This window comes from Protopterus annectens, chromosome 1.part2, assembly GCF_019279795.1.
Source record: "Protopterus annectens isolate FY-2018-M chromosome 1.part2, PAN1.0, whole genome shotgun sequence".
NCBI lineage: Eukaryota > Metazoa > Chordata > Ceratodontiformes > Protopteridae > Protopterus > Protopterus annectens.
The window spans coordinates 555719553-555737553 of NC_056727.1; the positions used below are offsets into that span (position 1 = coordinate 555719553).

General features: G+C 40.7%; 1 protein-coding gene across 1 annotated transcript in view; it reads left to right on the top strand.

The window, feature by feature from the left end:
* LOC122790111 (lysophosphatidylserine lipase ABHD12-like) overlaps positions 1 to 18001 on the top strand; it is a 392933-nt gene that overhangs the window by 152230 nt on the left and 222702 nt on the right. Inside the window, exon 3 of the mRNA XM_044057688.1 lies at positions 14365 to 14444. Coding sequence (XP_043913623.1) covers positions 14365 to 14444 — 80 coding nt within the window. The remainder of the gene's footprint in view (positions 1 to 14364; positions 14445 to 18001) is intronic.

Consider the following 18001-nt stretch of genomic DNA (forward strand, 5'->3'; position numbering starts at 1 on the left):
AACGTCTGATCAGTTGTTCATTTTATGTGAAGGTAAGAAGAAAGGACAACCTGTGACAAAGCAGGCTATTTGCAAATGGCTGTTACTTTTTGTTTTTCCCACCACAACAAAACTGTTCCAAGCAGGATAATGGGACATACTTCCAGGGTATTGACAGCTATGCCTCTCGGGGCTCAGCCTCCCTCTCTCAGTAGGCATGAAAGTTCTTAAAGGCTTTGTGTCCAAACCTGTCTTTTTAGTGTGCTCAGCTCAAGCTGCCTAACAGTTTGAGAGCTTGGAATGTGTTCTGAAGCTTTGGAAGCTGACTGGCTGTTTTATCCTATGCAGGATGTATCCCATGTAGCATAGGCTACAACAGCAAAGATCATTTGAACATCTACTGCTATGGTGATGTACTTTTTTGTAGTAATTTATTGAACTGCATATAGAGTGTGGTACATTTCTTTTTGTTTATCATTGCCAGTTGTTTGAAAATGTAGTGTTCTGGTACATTTTCTCCAATTCCATTTAATTTTGTATGCATTCTCATAGGCTGGCTTCTGATTGTAAGGTTTCTTTAGCCTTTGTCAAGAGCATTTATTGTGTGCTAGTGATATTTGTTATTTTCTGGACACTAAAAAGAACAAAGGATGGCACAGGCTGCACTTTTTCAGGTACAGAAAATGCCATGATGTGAGACTGCAGACACATTGCCATGTTTATTTACTTGCTGGAGAAGATCAAAGTGAAAACTGACACACACCTTTAGCTATTTCCTTTTTATATTATGAATTCCAGCAGCAGTTATGTTGTTGTTTGAATATTTGCTATAATAGTGAGCATGCTTTCATATCTGTACTTTGCATTGAACATTCTAGCATCTATGTCTGTGGTAGAGTGAGGCAGCCTGTAAATGCTTAATCACCCATGCCCAAGCCTACATGTACTCCTTAAAATAACCCTAGGGCTTCAAAGTTTGTCAGATATTTCGGAAGCATGGCTAGTCTTAGATAGGCTGCCCAGGTCATTAGCCTAGTAACAGTCTGTGAATCTGAGTCTATGAAATACATTTGGAAAACATGGCTAGTCTTAAAGCTCCCTTGAGGTTATTAGCCAAGGAATTACCTATGAACAGTGAATATCCTCACAAAACTGTACATTCCATTCTGGTGTGTATTTCCAGGGTATCATTTAATCTCTTTCAGAAATGATGTTATCAGAAGTTACCATAGCTCACCATGGAAAATCTGATGTTCCTTATAAGATCACGTTTGCAGGAAACCTTTCAAGTGGGTCGTATCCTGCCAAGAATGCAGTGTGTTTTTAGCCAGCTACTTTGTCTTCCATTCGCATATTTACTAAGCATTCCAAAATTGATGCCTTTTCTAGAGCTAGAAATGGCTTGGCCAGAAAAATCCTTCAAGGATTACTGGAGTCCAGGTCTGTTCATAATAACAAATCCTCTCCTACCCCCATTGATGTCAAAACTCTGGGAATTATCCCATCTGTTAGCCTTACCACAACAGTGATCTAACTGAACATAATACAGTTGTGTAAGAACTTACTCTAAAAGTAGATGTTTATATAGGTTCATAGGTTCACAAGTGTGTACTAGGCTAATGGCCCTGAAGCCTTTACAAGCCTAATCCATAGGATTACCCTGGCATCATGCCACCCAACCTTAGTTCCCAGTGCCTGTGTCGTGTAGAGCCACTGGAGTGATCCCCAGGGTGAATTTTCTATTTCTCATCCACTCATCAAGATTTCTCTTGAAGAAGGCCAGTGAGGTGCTCTGTTTGACATGTATGGGAAATCTATTCCATAGCATGGGCAGTCTCTGGGTTATGAACCTGTCCCTCCAGCATGTTCTGTTGATTGTGGTAATGAGGTTGAGGTCTCTGGAGTGTGTGGTGCAGAGGGATTGGAATTTCTTTAGATGTAGCAGTTCTAACAGAGCTGCGTCAGACATGGCTTTGTAAGTCAAGCAGAGATCACCTCTAAGTAGGTGATATGAGACAGAGATTTTTTGAGTCTGTTCATATAGGACAAGTGTTTAAGGCCTAGGATCCTCTTTGTGAGGTACATTTGAGGTCTCGCCAGTAGTTGCAGGTGTCTAGTGAGGTACATGCCAAATGGGGCATTGTACTCAATGATTGACCTAATGAGGGAAGAGTAGAGGGAGATAATGACCTCTTCCTTCCTGGATGCAAGACCCTTAGTAATGAGATTTGCCACATAGAAGGACTTTCTGACCACAATGGCAATGTGGTGGTTAAAAGAGAGGTTGCTGTCAATCTGTGTTTCCAGATCTCTTATAATGCCTTCTGTGTTCAATGGACTACCATCGATGTGGTTCTTCATGGGAACTGGGTTTTTCCCAAAGGGGATGACAATGCATTTTTTGGCATTGAGCTTAAGGCCATGGTTTTGACACCAGTCGTTGGTCTCAGTGAGGCTTTTCTGTAGGATGTCAATATCACTTGGGGAGTAAATAATGGCTCCCAACTTGCAATCGTCTGCAACCTTTGTCAGTCTGAGTCCCTTCATGTTGGCCTGGACTTCTGAGAAGTAGATACCAAACAGGAGAGGACCCAGAATCGATCCCTGTGGGGCTCAACTCGTGACTGGTCAGCAGTCTGACTTGGAGCCCGCTACTTTTACACTGTGGGTTCTGTCTGTCATCCAGTTTGCAACCCACCTAGTGATGCAGGGGTTGATGCCTAGCTTAGTGAGTTTTTCTATGATTCCTGAGTGGGGAATGGTATCAAAGACCTTGGCCAGATCAAGGTAGGCTGTATGAACCACCTTGCCTTCAATCCCCAATTCTGATTCCTACAAGGAGTGCATTTATTGTTTAGGCCCAGGACATCTGGATACCTCTTGTCCAGTATGTGCAGTCTGCAATGCAAGAGCCGTTAGTGACAGGAGAGACAAGCTAATTCTGGAAGGCCTCCTTCCCACTTCTGCTATATCTTCAGGCACTTCTTCAGGGGCTCAAATCCCCTCACAAAATTCAAAGGAGCCCAGGGAGCACCGTAAGCGCTATCCTGCCTGGTCTCCTCTGTATACGTCTACTGTAGAACCTCTCAAAAAAATATTCCTAAAATCTCAGATCTGTAACCATCGGATCTGACACAGTCTAATATTTCATCTCGTTGGCCCCATGCTCCCATGTTTTGTTTGGAGTTGGTGTCTCCAAGACTGAGGTCCCCCTTTTTGCAGGAAACACCTAAGAAGTCCTCGAGGCCACCGTCAACATCCTCCTCCAGTAGGTCTTCCCGTAGTCTTTCCGATGCAGATGTGGATAGGATGATGAGGACATTCTTCAGAACACAGATCCAGATGGGTGTTTTGCCAACTCCATATCCTACTTGATCCATGAGCCACCAACCATCTTGTAAATCTGTAATTACTCTTTCTTCAATTTTACCACTCATTTTGGAGTCCTTGGATCTGAGAGCCCTGGGAGTCAAACTGTTGGGACTGAAAGTTATTTCAACCTCGACTCTGGCTACTTCCCTGACCTGATCAGCTCTGACATCATTGAAACACAACAGGCTGACTTCAACTCCGAAGGTTTTGGAACTATTGCTTCCTCTCAAAGCTTTGGCACTTAATAGCTCAGCTCTGACTCTTCCCTTGGAGCAGGGTATTGGATGGCTCAGGGGTTGTCCACTTCAGGAGCCTCAGCTCCGTTGGGATTGTTCTCACCCTCTCTGGGCCCCTCTGCCTTTGAGGTGGTGGGAGTGGGTTTTCTCTCAACCTAGAGTGGTGTCAACTCTCCCTTCTTTTGGCTCTGTACCCATCTCCTTCTCTGGATCCTGTGTCTGAGCCTTCACATTCTACACCTAAGGGACAGCCAGCCCAGAAGAGCTTCCAAGCAGTTCCATCCAGCAAGCTCCCCATCTCTTCCGATACCTCCCCAGAACATCTCATTGAGGAGGTCCCTCAGAAGAGGACATGCAAGAGAAGGCACTTGGATTCCACACAGGAATCCCTCACAGAAGACACCAACTTTGTTGAAGGGGAAGGGTCATTTAGATCTCCACCTGAAGATGTCTTATTTGGAGACATCTTGGATATCCTTTGCCAAAAAGATGGTTGGTCTTCCCAAATCCTTTCCAGGAGGATTCGGTGTTCATAGAAGCCTTTGGGCCTGGCCTGTCTACATCTTGATCCCCCCCCCCCCCAGGCGCAGTTGAGCTTAAAGATCTTGTCTCCGGCAGAGTATAGAAGGAACCAGACTCCATGGAACCCATTCCAAAATGCCCTGACAAAATATTAAGTGCCCCTGCTGAAAGACAGAACTGGACAGGAGGGATTCCTGTACATGCCACAGTTGTGGCAGCTACCAAAAGGGAGCTTGCAGAAAAAAACACCACTGTCCATCCCCCCTAACATAGAGTCTAGGGCTTTGGACAGGTTTGTGAAGCAATTGCATGCATCAGCAACATTTGCCCTGCGATTGCTGAACTACCTGGCACATTTCACCAGATTACAGAGGGACTTGATGGACCCTAGGGTCCATGTCTGCAGAGGAACAAAAGTCTTTTTCCTCAAGAGTGGCCACTCTGAAATCAATTACAAATGCATCCATGAGGCTGATCTCACATGTCACAGACGATAACTTGAGGGTGGCCAGTTAGGCATATCCATAAGGAGACATGCCTGGATGCGATTGTGTGATTTAGCAGAACCCTAAAAAGCATTATTTATCAGTGCTCCTTTTGATGAATCAACCTTGTTTGGGCCAACAATGAAAGGGACTCTCTCCTACAGTGAACAGGGTGGAAAGACCTTATCTGCCATTGGGATTTATTTTTCTACCCCACAAAGACCTTTTTACAGGAACCAACATGGTGGTAAGAAAATGTGGTTCAAGAAATCTCAAGCTCCTTTCCAGGAGATATGTGGGAAATTTTCCCCCAGAGGCAGAGGGAAATGATTACAGTGGTAGACATCACCCGTGTGGCAGAAGGGGTCTGCAGAACCAAGATTCTTGAGATACTTTCTCTGATAGATCTTTACAGTGTTCATGAAAGGTTGCCTGACTGTCTCTGGAGGCAGTCTGGGAGAGCTTATCCTTGCACCAAGATGATCATCACAAATGACTTTTGGGTGCAAAGGATGATATTCTGAGGATATTTCATTCCTTTTTTACAAATTCCATTAAAATCAAGAAAATTTCTCCCTGATGTTCCTCCCAGTCAGAACGAGCTAGCATCTCAAGAAATTAAAAAGTTGCTAGACAAGAGAGTCATCCAGGAGGTCCCACCAGACCAAACAACGTCTGGAATTTACTCAAGTTTCTTTTTAGTGCCAAAAAATACAGGGAACGTAAGAACTATTTTGGATTTAAGCTATTTGAACCAGTTTGTTAAAAATTCCAAATTCTGGGTGGTCATGGTTCAGTCCATTCTGCCCCTTCTTCAGAAGGACAACTGGATGTGCTCAATTGATCTTCAAGATTCATGCTATCACATCATAATGAACAAGTACTCTCAAAGGTATCTATGCTTCTGACTGGGAGTTAGTCATTATTAGTTCAGAGCCCTGCCCTTTGGTCTCACTATAGCCCCCAGGGTGTTCACCAAATGCATGGCAGTGGTAGCAGCTCACGAGACTGCTCGGATTCAGAGTGTTTTCCTGTTTAGACGACTGGCTCCTTGCTGCTCCAGTCAGGCATGTACTAGTAAAAGCCAGAGATTATTTGCTTCAGCTGTCACCCTTGCTGGGAGTCTTCATAAATGTGCACAATTCTCATCTTTAACCAGTTCAGGTTGTAGATTTTTTATAGGGGCTCGCTTAGACACAGTCAGATGTCTAGCTCTTCTGCATGAGAACAGAATTCTTACATTGAAAACACACATCAAACAGGTTCTTTCCATTCCTACTTCCCCAACAAGACTGATCCTCAAGGGGCTAGGGTCGATGGCTGCTAATATCACTCTAATTCCCACTGCTCACTTACACATGAGAGTTCTCCAGTGGACCCTAGTGATGTAATGGTCTTTTCATCTTTATCCCTTGAATCACCCGAATAAATTGTCTCAAGTGTGCAGAAATTCTTCTTTGGTGGGTCCACACCAAGGAGATAGATCAAGGTCGTCCATTTATCCTTCCTTCCTCCAGTGTGCCACATTGACAATGGACACTTCCCAGTTAGGGTGGGGGGGGCATTATTTGGTACAGACTGCTCAAGGCACGTGGTCCCCACAAGAGACTAATTTGCATATCAGTATTGTATAGATGAAGATGGTGCTTCTAGCATTGCAGGTCGTTCAATGCTTTCTCCTTCTAGGGACTATTGCTGTACAAATGGACAACATAGTCTGGTATATCAACAAACAGGGGGGAACCAAATCCTGTCCCTCTGTTGAGAAGCAATGAGAGTGTGGCAATGGGTGATGTCATCCAGCCACTTGTAGCAATGCACATACTGGGGAAATCCAACTTTTCAATTGGACAAACTCAGCAGGTCCATCCTCATGCCTTATAAGTGGTCTCTCTGCCAATCAGTGGCAAACATGATCTTCCACACATAGGGTCAACCTTGCTGTGACTTTTTTGCATCTCCTCTTAACACAATTGCAGCAGGTTCTTTGCTGTTATTCCACTTCAGGAACAGTCACCAAGAGATGCTCTAGTCCATGTCTGGCCCTCCTTTACACTTACTCTCCCCTACCTCTCATCCTCAAGTTTCTTCAGAAAGCACTTTGGTTGAAGAGCAGAGTAATCCTCATTGATCTCTTCTGACCTCGACAAGTGTGGTTCCCCTTCCTCTGGTTTCATTTAGTAGGTCCTCCTTGGATGCTGGACCCCAGACCTCCTGTTTCACCCATCAGGGCAAGTTCACCCAGATATTGCAAGCCGCAAGTTGACCACATGCTTTCTCCCATTTGGATGATGGCTAGACATTCCAGGCCTTTCTCCCCAGTTCAAAACATCCTAGTCTCTTCTTGTAAACCTTCAATGAGGAAAACTTACAAAAGCAAATGGAAAAGGTTTTCTCTTTGGGATCATCAGAGAGAATTAGATCCCTTTACCACTCTGCTTCCAGCTTCCAGCTGTTCTATCTTTTCTTGCCTCAGTTTTCCAGAGCAGAGCAAGTTTTTCCACTGTTAAGGTTCAGTTAGCAACCATCTCAAGCTGTCACATTGGAGAAAATGAGTCTCTTTTAGCATCATCCAGGTAAGGCCTTTCTTAAGGGTACCTTCTTACTTAAACCTCCAATAAAGGACCCTACTCCACCTTGGGACCTCACTATGGTTTTGCCAGCCTTAGTACTATCCTCTTTTGAACCATCAGCTAAACTGGATCTCAAATTTCTTTCTTGGAAAACTATATTTCTGGTAGCTGTAACTTTTGCAAGATGAGTACCTGAACATCAAGTACTGTCTTCCAGACTGCCATATTTGATATATTACAAGGACAGGGCCACTTTGCATACAAATCCTTCCTTTTTACCAAAAACTGCCTCTGAAACCAATATCATCCAGGTCATCAATTTGCCAGTTTTCTTTACCAATTTTCAAAACAAAGGAGAATATACCCTTCATCTTCTTGATGTACATAGGCAACTTTGTTTTTGTCTGCACAGGACTAAGGAGTTCAGAAAGACTGATAAAGTATTTGTCTCTTTTTCTAGTAAAAGATTGGAGAGACCAGTTTCTAAAACTGCATTGGCTGAATGGGTAATAGATTGTATTTCCTATATTTATTCCTTGAAAGGTATTGGTTTACTGAAACAACTGAAAGCAAATTAAACCAGATCAATGTCTACATCGGCAGCCTTTTGGGCTACAGCCTGTATTAATGATATCTGTGCAGGTGCCACCTGGTTTAATATTCATACCCTTATTGCGTATGACAAATTGGACATTATTTCCAGAAATACAGCTGCCTTTGGTTCCACGATGCTCCAGAAAATCCATCCATGTGGGCCACCCAAGGTTACTGTAGCTGGGGAATCTGTCCCTTTTACTGAGAAACAAATAAAAATGACATCTGATACTCACCATAACGTTCCATCTATGTTGTCCATTTTTGTTCTTCAACTCCCCCCTCCCTTCCCCCGTCCTTGCTCTTGGGAGAGACCTAATGGTGGTGTTGTCAGGAACCGTAGATTCTGTTTGAGCTCCTGATCTTTCAGTTATCACTTTCCTGTCATAACATTGTTATTGTTTTGTTGAGTATAATGTATATAATAGAAGCAAATTTGATTTGAGGTATTGTAGTGGCCAGGGGCGTTATGGGTAACGGAGGAGCTCAAGATTCGGATCCTAGAAAGTGGCTTTAGAAAGTGGCCTAGTCAGATCCAAACCCATTTGTTGAGGAAGAATGAAAGCGTTCCATCTGTGGTGTTCATTATGATGAGTACACAACTTTCCATTTTTGTACTACCTGGATTTCACCATGAACCCAAAAAAGCATCCCTTATTCCATCTCACAGATTGTTTTTTTTTCTGCAGTGTCTTTTAGACACCTACCTCATGACTGTGTTTCTTCCCCCAGAAAAGTTATCAGCACTTCCTCGATCTTAGCAGGAAATTTCCGCTGTAAGAGAATTTCTGAGAGTTCTAGGTTTTCAAGGGCCTCTTCTATCCTTATAGTTCATCATGCCCGACTTCACATCAGAAAGATCAATTGGTTTTACAAGTCTATTTGGGCTTGACACTCGCTCTGTCTTTTCCATTTCAGTTTATCAGCTTTATAAAGAAATCACTCATCTGGTGTTCCAAGCAAGTTCTTTTCAAACCAGGTGTCCTTTTCTCTCCTCCCAGCTCCTCTCATACATTGGGCAGAGATGCATTGGACTTTGCTTGGGATGCTGTTTTTCAGGGTGTCAGGGTGCAGGGAATTTGAAAACCACAGCACAGGCACAAACACAGGAATCTAAAATAATTTTCTGGCCGTTGTAAATGCCCTGAAAGGTTTGAATCAGCTTTGAGTTCCAGGCAATCTTTTAGAGTTTACGGTCACTTGATAGAACTGCAGTTGATTGAAATTCAAATGATTTGTTTTTTAGTTAACTGCAATTCTATCAAGTGATAGTAAATCCTCTTTTGGTGATAACTGATAACACCACTGTAATGTGGAACGTAAAAAAGAAGAACAAGCTCATGCCACCACCTGCAGGCTGGTTATGGTTGCCCAGGACATGTTTTTTCAGGCAACTTACTTCAGAACAGAATAGTTGCTGACTTCTTGAGCAGATCTAATATAGACTCTTAAGTAGAAAGTCTTCTGTAGATAATTCACCAGTGGGGAATTCTTCAAACACATCCATTTGCCAGGAGTCAAAACAGACATCTGAGACAGTTCTGCACCAGGGCACCTTGCAAAGAGGCCTGAAAGACAAGGTACCTTTCAGTCCCATGGTCAGATATGTTTTTTTTTGTGTCGTATTCCTTTCCAAAGTTTTTTTAAAAAAATCAGGGAACTGTTAACCGAAGATATTATTTGTGGCTCCCTTTTGGCCCAGACAACACTATTTCTCCCTTTGTATATACATAGCCAAGGGCAATTACCAGAAACTTACAAAGTGGACTTGCTCACTCAGGACAAGGGATCTCTGATTCATCCCACTGTCCAAAATCTGAATCTGTCTGTGTGGATGTCAGGTTTTTGATACCTTTTAGGCACCTTTCTAGAGGACATCCAACAGATCATTAAAGAAGGCAAGAGAATCTGCTACTATGAATTTTTTTATTTATCTAAATGAAGGATTTGCTTTTTGGTGCCAAAATGAGAACAGGCCGCACTCCAGTTATTCAGTACATGTCAATTCTGGCCTTTTGTACACTTCACTAAAGTTACACCTTTTGGCCATTTTAGTTTGGCTGCCACCTTGTCCTCCCTTATCGTCATTACTTTAAGTTGAACAGTTCCTAATGGGGGGGGTGTTACTTATTAGACCAAAAGTTAAGAGGGTGGCTGCATCCAGGCTTTTGAATTTTGTTTTGGAAAAGTTAAGGCATCATCATTGTCAGTGGGCACAGCAGGTAGCACACTCACCTTTGGTGCAGAAAACTGTAGATCCCATGGCACCTGTCAAAAGAGTAGGGGAAGTAAAACTAAGCCCTAGGCAAATTTCCTGTGGTAATATAAGTAGCACCTCGAGTCTCCCCTGAAAAGAGGATACTAGCTTAGTAGAACTAACCTAGTCAACAAAGGATAGATAGATAGATGGATAATTAAATAAAACTCAACCTCCTTTTAAACCGGCAACCAACTCTTCTATGGCATTTCTAAGCTGGAAGACTGCTTTATTGCTTTAACTTCCGTTAGATAAGTTTCTAAGTTTAGGGTCTTATGTCTGTTCAACCGTCTTATGATGGTAAGTAAAAGGAACAGACACTTTCTAAACAAACTGTCTCTAGATGGTTTTCGCTTTCCATCCAGTACTGCTAGTCTAATCATGACTGTGGTGGTGGTGCAGTAGCATTGTCGCCTCACAGTAAGACGTTGTCCTGTTCGATTCTCAGCTAAAGCATCTTCTGTGTGGAGACATATGTGAATGGGCATACCTTCATTAAAGGTTGTGCGTCAGAGCTGGCAACTTGGTACGTAAAAATCTACTGCTAATCATTAGCGGACAGGAGTTCCGCTGTGGCGACCCCTAACCGGGAAAAGCCGAAAGAAACAACAACAACAGCAACAACAACTGCTAGTCTAATCATGGCAAAAACACTTCTAAGATTGTCAAAGCTCGTGTGCTAGGACAGTTGCCACATATAGGACTTTCTGGAAGGGTATGGGTTCTAGATCCATTTTGGAAGCAACTATTTGGTCCATAGTTCACACGTTCACCAAACATTAGAAACTGGATAGTTTCCTCCAAAGTAAAGGCTGTTTTTACTAGAGCCATTTTTCAGGGCTTTCTGGACTCCATCCATGCTGTCTTCTTAAGCTTTTGCATTCATCCCATCTGTAAGAATTACTGCAACAGTGATCTAATGAAGGGCATAGTACAATATTGTAGTTAACTTACCATAATAGTAGTTTGAATAGAGCACTATTGCAATGCAAATTTTTTCCCTCTGCTTCCCTAATTAATCTTTCCTTACCATTGTGAAGTTTCTTTCTCTTCTCTATGGCAAGACTTCACCTGGAACAATAGGCTTCAGCCTCACATTTCAGTGGCATAAAAGCTCTGAAGTTTTGGTGTGTCTGTGTATGTCTTTGTTATACTGGCACATTTGCTTGTGCTAAGGGTGGTGTGTACAAAGTGCAAAGAAGGTGCCTGAAACTTTATAGACTGGTTAAACATAAGGTATCCTTGGCAGGATGTGTCCCATATGTAAAGATAACTGCCACAGTTCTCTCTCTGAACATCTACTGGTGTGGTATGCTGATTACACATTTGTACTTTCCCTTTCTCCATGGTAGCTTTACTATCTTCTGCCCTGGAATGCATGTATTCCTTATATATGCTTTGATAGAGTATTTTTACTCTGCTGTTTTGCTATAGCTGTACAGCCCTCATATCCTGAAGGAATACTGCTATTTTTCCTTGGGAGACTTGGTCCTCCTGATTTCATTTGGTACACAAAGGCCAAATTACTTAATCAGCTCAGTTTTCCTTGACACAAACTTTTATATCTCTTTAGATAGATCTGTATCTGACCTTAAATATTAAATGGTTTCAGATAATTGTTTTGCAGTAAATGTAAACAGAGGAGGTTAGGAGTAAAACCATGTTTACTGTCAATCTGTGCTGCTTCTGACTTAGAAAATGTTTCACTTATGTGCTTTATTCAGAAAATATTTTACGTTTGTGTTTTATTTTGTTCATTGTTACTCCCTTCTGTTATTTCTGTGAAGCTGCAACTTCCTATTTTGACATCATGAATATAAAAACCTTATGGGTCAATACTTTGAGGACAGTTTCTTAAACCAGAGATCTTGTGAAGAAATGTCTCAATAATACTGCTTGCTTAAAAACCAACGGCAACATCAAAAAACTATAGTGTTTTTTTTTCAGAAGGATGTGACCCTTGTGACATGGTCAGCAACATACTGCTGCACCTCTTACCAGCTTCAAGGTCACCACTATCCAGATATCTTCCTTCTGTACTATTGCTGGAATGAAAGTGCTCTTTTCTGCAACAAACAGTCCTTTCAGGATGCTTTACATATTTAAGTATGCAATAATTTCTTCAAATACTTGTACTTTTAGGTATAAACATTAGACCTATTATTAAGGGAAGTTATGGAAAACAGAAAAAAAATGTTCATGCATGTTCCCAAAGACATGCAGATAAGAATTGGTGACCTTCCGTATTGCCATGTGTGTTTCTGTGTGTCTATGTTTGCTTGTGTGTGTGTGCACACATACTCACATGTACAAGTGCTTATGTGCATCCTGTGATGGAATGGTGTCCTGTCCAGAAGTACTGTGATTTACACCAGTTGTTTGCCAGGAGAGACACCTTTCCTTTATATTTGCTTGTAAATGTTTGTCAAATTTGAGTTGATCATCTATGAGTATTGCTAGTAGTTTAGTGTCAGAGACTATTTCAAGGGGAGTATTGTTTTTGGTGGTGATTATGAATGAGTGTTTATCCAGGGAGGAGATTTTGGAGGCCGTGAATAACATAAGTTTAGTTTTGGTTGCATTAAGAGCCAGATGGTTGTCTAGCATCCACTGCTCAGTAGAGGAGAAGGCACTTTGGGTAACCTTATTTAGAGTGGGGATAGAAGGGGAGGAGCAGATAATGGTAGAATCGTTGGCATATTGGATGAGGCTGGAGTTTGGAATGGCTTGGTAGAAGTCATTAATGAATGTAGTAGGGGGCCTAAAATGTAACCTTGGGGGACACCTGTGGGAGTATTAAGGAAGGGTGAAGTGGCTTTATTCCATTTGTCTGGTTGTGAGGTAGCTGGAGAACCACTTAGTACAGGAAGGGGATAGGTATACTTTGGAGAGTTTATTAAGAAGCAGGTTGTGGGAAATAGTGTCAAACACCTTGGAGAGGTCGAGGAGAAGGGTGGACATGAAATGGTCAGAATCGCGGGCTTTGTTAATTGTTTCAAGGAAGAAGAGGGCAGTGGAGGTGCTGTGACTTGGTCTGAATCCATGCTGTGTGGGGGTAAGAAGCTGGTTGTTGATGAGATGGGGTAAAAGTTGCTGGTGGATACATTTTTCAAGATGCTTAGAAATAGAAGTTAAGATAGCAATAGGGCGGAAGTTTGAATGTCGTCATTATCGCCTCCTTTATGAAGAGGAATAATAAAGGTTTTCTTCCAGAGCTGGGGGACCTGGCTTTCTGAGACAGACTGATTAATTAGTATGCTGATAGGGAGAGTAATGGCTTCTGCAGCTATTTTTAGGAAGTAGGAGGGAATTTCATCAGGGGCATTGGAACCAGGTTTTAATTTTAGGAGAAGTTTTTTTTATGGTGGATATAGAGATGGGATTGATATAGAAGGGTGGAGGTTGGGGGCAAGAGATGATATGGGAGGAAGGGATGGGTCCGGGTTATATTATTGAAACTATAATGCAAGTGACGACAGTTTAAAAGATCATATTATTTTGTTTGCCTAGAATATTTAGCTACTATATAAACACTCGTCAGTATACTTTCATGTTATTTTATGGCCCTCTGGACAAAAAGAACAAACCAGAGAAAAATACACACAGTTCAGTTTTACTAAATAATTTTTCAGCAATATTCTTGCCTGTAGGACCACTGTTTTCCCAGCAGTGGGAGTCTGGTAATAGTAACCATACAACTGCGGTGGTGGTGCTGCGGTAGCGTTGTCGCCTCACAGTAAGATGTCCTGTTCGATTCTCAGCTAGAGCGTCTTCTGTGTGGAAACAAGCGTGAATGGGCATACCTTCATTGAAGGTGGTGCATCAGGGCCGGCAACTCGGCACGTAAAAATCTACTGCCAATCATTAGCGGACCGGAGTTCCGCTGTGGCGACCCCTAACTGGGAAAAGCCGAAAGACACAACAACAAATACTGCTGTGTTTGTTAGTTTACCCCCTGCCTCTTATCAAGAATAGTCTGGCAATATAGTGTCATATTGCTCTCGACACACTGTAAAGCATTCACATTTGTTAGTTGAACTGACATGGTAACAGGGAAAAACATCCTTGTTCCCTTGTAGAGAAGATGTTCAAGTTCCTTATTGGTCGTCATAATCATCACTGACCCCTTTTTTCCCATTTCTATATGAGGTCAAGATGTCATATCAACATTAGTCCATGTGACCAAATCACCCAGAGCCAGTGTTTACACCACTAAATGGCTAGATTAGCTTTTTATGTGTTATCAGCTATTGCTTACTTTTAACTATTTTTCTTTTATTTAGTTTACTCTGTAAATTAATGTTTTGCTGATTGTAATAAACTGTGTGTTTTCTGACTTTTTTCAGAAACTCCACCAGACTCCTTAATACTGGAATCTCCTTTTACAAATATAAGAGATGAAGCCAAGAGTCACCCATTTTCAGTGGCAAGTAGAATGCAAATTTTCACTGACTTGTTTTGTTTCTTTTTCTTTTTTTCACTGAATTCAGCAGAAAAAGATTTTTAGAATATCCAGTATGTGGCATTAGTGGACATTTTTTGGACTTCTGTATTAAAATTTTACAGAATTATTTTATTTCAGCTGGCTAGCCGTCCAGAATGTATGTAGATGAAAGTTCTAGTCCAGTTTCACATTATTTGTCAGAGTTCAGAATTGCATACTTTATGGCCTAATGTAAATGTCAGCTGTTTTTGGCTTTCTTTATGCTGTGTTCTTTGATTTAATACTTCCTTCTGTAAAGTTTGGCTAAAATTTGTATTTCTAATAGTTTATTATTGATGAGTTCCGAAGTTTCAGCATTAAAAAGTCTATGTATCTGTGTTAATTGCTAAAATTAATTTTTCTCTTCGTTTTTATGAAGCATACTTTATTGGCAGAGTGCCTTTTGCTGAGCCACTTCCATGAAATTTATGTTTACAATGCCAAGGTGTTAAATCCAATATTTCTTGCAGTACATGTAATATACCTAAAGATGGCTCATAACAACAAGGAGTCTGGTTTGACCCTGTCTTCATCCATACTGATTCTCCTGTAATGGATAATTTCTTTATAAAATTTTTGAACTGTCTGGCCACAGTATGCGATCTGTAAAATCACTCAGTCCTTTGTTTCTGAAGTTGTCCTTCTTTATAGGGCCTTTTCCAAGATTTTAATATCCTGCAGGCATTCAGGTCCTGACTGTTCTCTGATTCATTATAGATTTGAGTGTGCAGTATACCAGGGTCCCGACGCTTTGCCGTTATGTGAAGAATATTGTGGCTTTAATATGATTTTGTTCAGCCAGCATAACTTCTTTTGCTGATGATAATTTGGAATGTTGCCTTGATAATGGATCCCAGTGTCCTCTTTCTGTTCTTCGATTGTTATAGAATGTCTATCTAGTACCCTGTGTCTAGTGACAGATGAGGAGGATGCAAATGCTAATCCTTTGTTGTAATAATATAGGATGTTCTTCGTGTTTCACTGTTGCAGTCATTACAGTTGGGTTATCTGCTTGCAGTAGCCCTCAATTGGCCTGATTAACAAAGTCTTGGGTCCTGCGTCGGTTGCTGTCCCTTCTTCCATGATGTCAGGTCGTCAGGGGTGTAAAACATGCAGCCGACGCCATTACATCAGTCTTTCTTGCTGTGTGGTGCCTGAAGCAGAAGCAGTTCACAAGTGCCGGTCGGCTGACTCCTGAAATTTTAATTTTCGAGTTTCAGAACCGAAGTCTTCAACTAAAGCTAAGTACCCCATTGGGGAAATTTTTTCTTGCTCCTTACCGATGTCAGTAAAAGTTAATAATTGCATTACTTGTGGAAAGCAAATACCTCACAAAGATTTTCATTTGTACTGTATTCCTTGCCTAGGCCCTGACCACAACATGCCTTACTGTCGGTTTTGTGCTTTATTTAAACAGCGCACTATCCGTCGTTGATATATTTTCACTTCTAAATATTTCGGTTCTCTGTTTAATTATCCAGAAATGTCGGTTAGCCTTCCGACTACCGGGATTCTGAAAAAAACGCAAACATAAAGACAGAGACAGGCCGCCGAGGTCCAAAGCTGCCGACGACGCTTCTCCTAAGCCAGTCGCCAGTTTGCCGGTACTCAGTGAGGTGCTTTCGCAGCCCCTGATACCTGGTACTGCTGACTCGCAGGCCTCTACTGAGACCCATTCTGAGTCCAGTATGCCTGCGAGATGCTTCAACTGTGGAACCTGCGGATGTCTCTACCTTGAATGGGTCCGGAGCCGCTGTGCAGGCACCAGCTTCTGAGGGTGTATTCAGACCTATGGACTTGCATATTAAACTGACGCTTCCTTCATTTAGGCCAAAGTCTCGAACCATGCCTAAGAAACAGACTCCCAGTCTGCATGCTCAGGCCTCTCTATGCCTAAAAAACAAATTATAAGAGTGGCTGAAGATCTTGTAACTCTAAACAGGGGAAGCCAACCTCCCCCTTCTTTTTTTTCAAAACAGGTTTATTGTTTTAACAAACAAGAGAAATATCATAACAATTTTATACAAGTAATTAAAAATAGATATGATTATAACATTCAACAAAACAACTAAAGTATTTACAAAGACATCCACTACAATCAGATCAATTAATTAAACTAAAATACCATGCTATTGAAATTAGGATTTTTTTAACAAATTTTGTAAATTATCCCATACAATATAATAAGATGTTTTTCTAGTTGTTCTTGACCTAATTGTGTTTATTTCCATATGGCACACTATATTCATAACATTTTAAATTCATTGAGCAAGGAGGTGTATCTGAAATCCAATTTCTGGTTATTATTTTCCTAGCCACTGCTAGAATAGACCATAACAAGGGAAGCTTAACCTTTTAACACTTTGAGGTACAGGTGTGTTGAATAATATAAGAGATTTAGAAATAATGAAATTATCTGTAAAAGAGCCTGCAAAAATTTATTAATTGACTTCCAGTATTCTTTCAATTTTATACAGTCATAAAACATATGAGCCCAGTCAGCATTAATTTCTACATTACATCTCTTACATAGATTATCTTTATTATTTATTTTATTCATCATCAAAGGTGTATAAAAGATCTATGTAAAAATTTCCATGTATAAAGTCTCCAGACAATGGAAGATGTAGTTCTATAGGCAGATTCCAATATATATTGTTTATCTTGTTGATTTGGTGGGTCCCCATTAATAGAAGTGAAATAATTCCAGTATGAATCTACACTGTAAAAGTTTCTTGTCTGATAATTTTATGTATGTATGAAAGTTTACATTTATCAGAAACTTTATGTTGTAAATTTAATATCAAGTAATCAATCAGTGTTGGAATAGATTCTTTAACTGTTATAGACATTAGATCTATTTTATTAATGAGATGTTGTCTAAAGGTCTGAACCTCTAACCAGCATGTTTCTCTTAGATCAAATTCTTGTTTTAAGAAATCTAGATTTTTAACTTTATTATCAGATATCAACTGATACCAGTACTTTAGATCATTATCTGTAGCTAAATGAGTTCCTTCAGAAGTAGATGACAAAAGCATACCCTGAGTATACATTATAGGAATATAATAAAATTCCATTCCCTATACTTAGGGTGCATGAATATAAAGTTACGATAGCTAATAATAATATTTAATGGCTAACAAACCATATGTTTAGGTGTAATAGGTGAAGTACAAAATTCCTTTAGTAACCATAACATGGAGTTATTTACAATCATATTTTTATGTGTTAAGGAGATTTTCATGAAGTGCATACTAATTAGCTCCCAATAATCTTTCCATTTTGCAACATATGACTGATCTATTAATAAAGTAATAACTTTTACAATAGAAGAGATAGTATATAAATTAAAGTCTGGAAAAGAAATACCCCCTTGAGACCAGCTATTAGTATGTTTCTTTAATGCAATCCTAGGTCTTTTAGGTGCCCATAGGAAATTTAACATTAGTGTATTCAGTTTCTTGATAATTATTTTTGTTCATAGGTTCATAGGTTCA